This window comes from Octopus sinensis, unplaced genomic scaffold (genome assembly GCF_006345805.1).
Source record: "Octopus sinensis unplaced genomic scaffold, ASM634580v1 Contig17091, whole genome shotgun sequence".
In the NCBI taxonomy this organism is placed as follows: domain Eukaryota; kingdom Metazoa; phylum Mollusca; class Cephalopoda; order Octopoda; family Octopodidae; genus Octopus; species Octopus sinensis.
Genome location: NW_021834794.1, coordinates 17,501 through 25,000, shown reverse-complemented (window position 1 = coordinate 25,000; position 7,500 = coordinate 17,501). Strand labels below are relative to the sequence as shown.

General features: G+C 40.2%; 1 protein-coding gene across 2 annotated transcripts in view; it reads left to right on the top strand.

Annotated features, from left to right (window-relative positions):
- The window catches only part of LOC115230999, a 38,445-nt gene that overhangs the window by 17,925 nt on the left and 13,020 nt on the right, over window positions 1–7,500 (top strand). For both annotated transcript variants that reach the window (XM_036499904.1, XM_036499905.1), the window contains exons 12-16: window positions 352–919; window positions 1,337–1,771; window positions 3,401–3,569; window positions 4,851–6,160; window positions 7,410–7,500. The exon at window positions 7,410–7,500 is cut by the window's right edge and continues 335 nt beyond it. In XM_036499904.1, coding sequence (XP_036355797.1) covers window positions 352–919; window positions 1,337–1,771; window positions 3,401–3,569; window positions 4,851–6,160; window positions 7,410–7,500 — 2,573 coding nt within the window. The remainder of the gene's footprint in view (window positions 1–351; window positions 920–1,336; window positions 1,772–3,400; window positions 3,570–4,850; window positions 6,161–7,409) is intronic.

Here is a 7,500-nt window from a genome sequence, read left to right as displayed (position 1 = left end):
GTGCGTATATGAGCATACATATATGTATGTGTGTGTGAGTGTGTTTCGTTGTGTGTGTGTGCGTATGTGCATACATGTATATCAGAGACTGATACCCCTTCTTTAAAGCTACTATCTCACGAAGATCAGACGACCGCAAAGGCGGACATTATTGCTGCTGCTGTTGTTGCTGGTTGCACAGGTGGTGGTGGGGGGGGGGTCATCGTCGTCGTCATCGTGAGTTATGGTGGTGATGCTTATGGTGCTTGTTTTTTTTATGTTGCTATGGTGATGGTGATACCAGTCATTGATGGCGCTGGTGGACATTTCATTGTCATTCTTAATTCCAACGTTTCCTATGTTATTCTTCAGCAAACTGGAAATTCCTGACGTTAAGATTTCGCACACGATGGGTTGGTTCAGCTACGACAGCGGAAGCACCAAAGACATGGCACTGATCGCCCAAGACTTCAACGTCCCGATCATCAGTCCAGGCGCCACTTCACCGGACCTCCTCAACAAACAGCGCTTTACCACGTTTTTCCGGACGATACCTTCCGACCAGAGAACCTTACAGGCAATGGCAGACCTCGTCAAAGAGTTAGGTTTTACCTATGTCATCACCCTTAACGCACCCGACGTTGGCAACAGGGATGCGAGGGACGAATTTCACCGGTTGGCCGGTTTGCGTGACGTGTGCATTGCCGCTTCATATGAATTCATCACAGATGGAACTTATAAAGACATCATTTACCATATTGTACGCTCCAGTACTCGAGTCGTTGTTGTGTTCTCTGAACCCGATCACCACATCACGGCCCTTTTAAAAGCCAAGCAGACCTCACTCGCGGCGCAAGACATCATTTTCTTGTCCAGTCGACCCTGGTATGGCAAAGTGAAAGTCCCTACGTCGGTTTACGAAAAATCGATCATGTTCCAGGTTGGTAAATTTATATTTTTGATTCGTGTTTCTTCGTTCAATACCTTTTTATATATATATATATTTATATATTTATTTTAATGTGTGTGTGTGTATGTGTGTGTGTGTGTGTGTGTGTGTGTGTGTGTGTGTGTGTGTGTGTGTGTGTGTGCTGTGTGCGCGCGTGTGTGTGTTTGTCCCCGCCACTGCTTGACAACCGGTGTCGGTGTATTCTACGTCTCCGTAACTTAGCGGTTCGCCAAAAGAGACCGATAGAATAAATACCAGGCTTAGCAAAAAAAAAAAAATTTAAGTACTGGGGTCGATTCATTCGACTAAAAATTCTTCAAAGCCGTGCTCCAGCATGACCGCAGTCTAATGACTGAAGCTAGTAAAAAGATAAAAGATTTGTCACAATTTCTGTCTTTTCTTTCACAGACGAAGTTCCCGATTCTTCAAGAATTTAAGTCATGGCTCCAGCAAAAGACCCCAAGCAACAGTAAAAACCAATACAACCCTTGGTTTCACGAGTACTTCGAGATCTACTACGGGTGCTTTTTGGGTACAAACTGCACCATCAGCGATTCGCTCGTGGACAATCGGTTCGAACAGAACCACCAAGTGGTTCCGACCATAAATGCTGTGTTTTCTTTGGCCAAAGGCATTCAAATGACCCTTCAGCAAAAGTGTGGCGTGTCGTATAAGGGCATCTGTGACAAATACTTGACCGATCTGGACACCAGACAGACGATAATGTCCAACATGGACAGAATGGCGTTGACCACTATTAATGGAAGTTCCTTCCGGTTCACTAACCGGGAGGTTGAAGGTGTGGTTGAGATCAGTTACGTTAATAATGGAGTTATTCGTAACGTGAGTATAAATTTTGGCTTTTGTTATTATTAATATTTATTTAACCTCCAAGTCGATTAGAGAAACGTTAGCACGCCGAGCGAAATGCGTAGCCGTATTTCGTCTGCCGTTACGTTCTGAGTTCAAATTCCGTCGAGGTCGACTTAGCCTTTTATCCTTTCGGGGTCAATGAATTAAGTACCAGTTACACACTGGGGTCGATATAATCGACTTAATCCGTTTGTCTGTCCTTATTTGTCCCCTTTATGTTTAGCCCCTTGTGGGTAGTAAAGAAATAGGAATTTCGTCTGCCACTACGTTCTGAGTTCAAATTCCGTCGAGGTCGACTTAGCCTTTCATCCTTTCGGGGTCGATAAATTAAGTACCAGTTACACACTGGGGTCGATATGATCGACTTAATCCGTTTGTCTGTCCTTGTTTGTCCCCTTTGTGTTTAGCCCCTTGTGGGTAGTAAAGAAATAGGTATATCGTCCTGAGTTCAAATTTCGCCGAGGTTGACCTTGCCTTTCATCCTTTCAGGGGTCGATAAATTAAGTACCAGTAGCGTATTGGGGTCGATCTAATCGACTTGCCCACTCCCCCAAAATTTCGGACTTTGTGCCTCGAGTAGAAAAAAATCATTTGCACGCCGGATAAAATGCTTAGTGACATTTCGTCCGTCTTTATGTTCTGAGATCGATTTTACTTTTTATCGACTTCTTTCCAGAAATTTCAGTAGAAAGGAATATTCATTTAACCCCAAAGGTGTTCTGAGATCAAACACCGCCACCAACAACAACAACAACAACCACATCGCCATCACCACTACCACCGCCACCACCACTCCATATCCATCACCGTTACCACCACCATCAACAACACCCGACCGTCACTCTCATCACTACTACCACTATCACCATCATCATGACCCCCATCTTCACTACCACCACAAACACTAAAACCACCACCGTCACCGTCATCACCATAGTCACTACAATCATCATTACCATCATCACTATCACCACCACCACCACCGCCACCACCACCACCACACCACCCACCCCACGCTACCAATCACCACCACCACCACCACCATCATTACCACCACCACTATCATTACCACTACCACCATCACAACCACCACATTATCACCACCACCATCACCACCACCATCACCACCACCATCACCACCACCATCATCATCACCACCACCACCACCACCAACACCACCACCACCACCATCACCACCACCATCACCACCACCATCACCACCACCACCATCATCATCATCATCACCACCACCACCACCATCACCACCACCACCACCACCATCACCACCACCATCATCATCACCACCACCACCACCACCAACACCACCACCACCACCATCATCATCATCACCACCACCACCACCATCATCACCACACCATCATCACCACCACCACCATTTCCACAATCACTGCCACCGTCATCTCCACCACCCCTTCAACCACTGCAACCACAACCACCACTACCAACGACAACAACAAAAACAACATTCACAACAGCAACAATTCTTGCTTATTTTCGAAAAGTTTTTCCTTATTTTTTTTTTTTTTCATTTTTTTTTTCATTTTATTTCATTTTCTTCTCGTTCTTTTTCCGTTTCAGATGGCTGAGTACTCCGGTAAATCCCTGGATTACTTAACTGATAAGAACAGATTAATCAATGACTACAGGCTCGTCCCTTCCACCTGTATCACGTCTTGCAGTAAATGTGAACAAGCTTCCAAGACGGACAACCAATTCGTCTTCTCTTCCGGAGATTTCACCGTGGTCGGTAAGTCGCTCATAAAACGCTCTTCTCCTTCTTTACTCTTTACTCTTTACTCTTTTACTTGTTTCAGTCATTTGACTGCGGCCATGCTGGAGCACCGCCTTTAGTCGAGCAAATCGACCCCAGGACTTATTCTTTGTAAACCCAGTACTTATTCTATCGGTCTCTTTTGCCGAACCGCTAAGTGACGGGGACGTAAACACACCAGCATCGGTTGTCAAGCAATGCTACGGAGACAAATACAGACACACAAACATATACACACACTTTTATATATATATATATATATATATATATATATATATATATATACGACGGGCTTCTTTCAGTTTCCGTCTACCAAATCCACTCACAAGGCATTGGTCGGCCCGGGGCTATAGCAGAAGAAACTTGTCCAAGGTGCCATGCAGTGGGACTGAACCCGGAACCATGTGGTTGGTAAGCAAGCTACTTACCACACAGCCACTCCTGCACCTATTTTTTTTTCTTCCTGTCTTTGTTCTTTTTTCGCTTTCTTTTTATTTTTGTTTCCTTTCTTTATATTGGTTTCGTGCATAATCATGGCGGATTTTTTTTCTTTTTTCAACAAATTTTATCCAACAAAGACAAAAACAATATTTAACAAAAACATCTTTAAATGACGGTCGGACCGTCTGGCCAACGGGGTGACATCGTTCGAAAACTATGGCAATATGAGGAAGTTCATTGTGACCAGCGGTGTATGACAACATCCGATACTCCTATCGATACAGTGACACAATGACGGTGATATACTATATATATATATATATATATATATATATATATATATATATATATATATATATAATATATATATATATATATATATATACATATATATATATATATATATATACATATATATACATATATATACATATATATATATATACATATAGATGTATATATATATATACATACATATTACATATATATGTATACATATATATATATATATGTTTAGATCAGAAGCCATGAGAGCCACTGCCTGGTACTGCATCAGGGCATTTATTTTTATTATTGTTGTTATTATTATTATTATTATTATTATTGTTGTTGTTGTTGTTGTTGTTGTTGTTGTTATTATATTATTATTATTACGACAAAGTCATTACGCGCTAATTTGATTAGCTTTGTACAATTTTTATCAATTGTACTACAAGACATGATTGCATATATCAGTGTGAATTTTTATAAATATTTTTAACAGCAATTTCAAAATCCAGACACTAATTTCTTTTTCTCTATTTTAATAAATTCCAGGGCTCTTTGACATACACAAAAAAGGACCCACTCCGTTTAGCTGCGGAGCCATTAACGACGAACAAGGATACCAGCTCGTGGAAGCGTTTAATTATGCAGTTGATTATGTTAACAGTAACAAAGGCATTTTTGCAAATATTCTTCAAGGTGTCACAATTGGTTCTCTCGCTGTTGACGTTTGCCAAAGTCCATCAAAAGCTGGTAACATCGTAACGAATCTACAAAACAAGAACGCTCATCTCTTTGACAATTCCACCAACACTTTCATTGACCCAGCAGATTTCCAGGTTTATGTCGGACCTTTCGATAGCGAATCTTCCCTACGCGTTGCAGATATTCTCACTAAATTAGGAATCCCTCAGATCAGCTACGGTGCCACAAGTGCCGAGCTCTCTGGCGATCGGTATCCCTTTTTTTCAAGGACTGTCCCATCGGACAGCAAGCAGGCGCGAGCGTTTGTTTCATTTTTGAAACGCTACCAGATCAAATATGTCCAATTAATCAGCACTGAAGATACAATTGGACGGTATGGGAGACAGGAATTTGCCAAAGTGGCCTTCGAAAACAAAATATGTATCACGCAGAACATAAGCTTACCGCGAAATGAGTTTCTTACTCAAGTTGACGCTGAAGTCGCAATCAATAAACTTGCCTTCCAGGACGAGACAACGGTTGTCGTACTTTTTGTAACAAACCCGCGTCGTCTGCTTGTTTCGGCAGAAAAGAACTACAATAGCACCTCCCGTTATTTGTTTATGGCTACTGATAAATGGGGCGCCGACCCAGACATGTTACAAGACCTAGATAAACTGTTATCGAAACGTCAAATCGTTATATTTGATGTAGAAACGGCTGATCTACCGGACTTCGATAAATACCTCGATACGAAGAGTACAAGAACGAACAACAATAAAAATTGGTTCAACGAGTATTACGAAGAACTTTACAGCTGTACAACCACTTCCAACACCTCATCGAGGTTTCCTACAACGTGCAGTGGAACTAGCTATCGAACTTTACCGATAGCTCCGAAATATATTCAGGATCCTTACGTACTTTTTGTAGTCAATGCAGTCTTTGCGGCCGCCATTGGGATTCATGGGGCATTGCAAGAAGTGTGTGGGCGCAATTATGACATCATCTGTCAAAGATTTATATCTTCCGACCAAAGACCTGTTATTCAAAGGAACATTCTGTCATCCCAATTTATAGACCCGGGTCTGCAGCCATTTTACTATATGAAAGGAAGCGATGACAGCATCCGAGGTTACCATATATATGAACCAGTTGACACCAAGCAATACATAAACGTAAGTAACAGTTTACAGATACAAATACATGAATATCTAAGTGGTTATATCAGTGCACGTAATATTTCTCGAAAGGCATCATATACAGCTATAATATTAGATTGAAAACCCCTTGCACACAAAATGTCGAAGTGGCAGGACACTTGTTATATCTACAGGAGATCTGGGTTCGAGTCTCATGAGTAGCCTTCGATTTTCCTATCCAAAAGGGGTTTTTTTTTTCAAACAATATTTTGCATGCTATTCTTTATAGTTGTAAACCATGTGCTTCGGGAACCATTATTCCAAAACAGAATTATTTCATATTTTTCGAAATTTTTATGATGTCCGCAGTCTGTCTATCTATCTATCTATCTATCTATCTATCTATCTATCTATCTATCTATCTATCTATCTATCTATCTATCTATCTATCTATAGATTGATAGATAGATATCGGTCAGAGATATAATATTGCTTAATATATATATATATAGATATATATATATATATTTGTATATGTATATCATTGTTCAGTTTTAATCCACAATTTCTTGCCAGTAGAGAAAGATCTGGTTTGGTTTCTAACCTAGATCCAAGGCTCTTTCATTGGAGTTTCAACATCAACAGAGCATTTATGTATGTATGTATGTATGTATGTTGTATGTATGTATATATGTATGTATGTATGTATGTATGCATGTATGTATGTATGTATGCATGTATGTATGTATGTATGCATGCATGTATGTATGTATGTATGTATGTATGTGTGTATGTATGCGTGTATGTATGTATGCATGCATGTATGTATGTATGTGTGTATGTATGCGTGTATGTATGTGTGTATGTATGTATGTATGTATGCATGCATGTATGTATGTATGTATGTATGTATGTATGCATGTATGTATATATGCATGCATGTATGTATGTATGTATGCATGCATGTATGTATGTATGCATGTATGTATGTATGTATGCATGTATGTATGTATGTATGTATGCATGTATGTATGTATGTATGTATGTATGTATGCATGTATGCATGCATGTATGTATGTATGTATGTATGTATGTATGCATGTATGCATGTATGTATGTATGTAGTATGTATGTATGTATGTATGGATGTATGCATGTATGTATGTATGTATGTATGTATGCGTGTATGTATGTATGTATGTATGTATGTATGTATTCGTATGTATTACGGAAAGCAAAAAGAAAATCAGTGAATGATGCCATATATCTTTTTCTCTCGCCACAGATCGGCAGTTATAACGAAACCGATAATCTGAAATTGGACTACAGATACAATGTAGGCTGGTCGTCATCCTGCTCAGCAGCCAGCTGCCCCA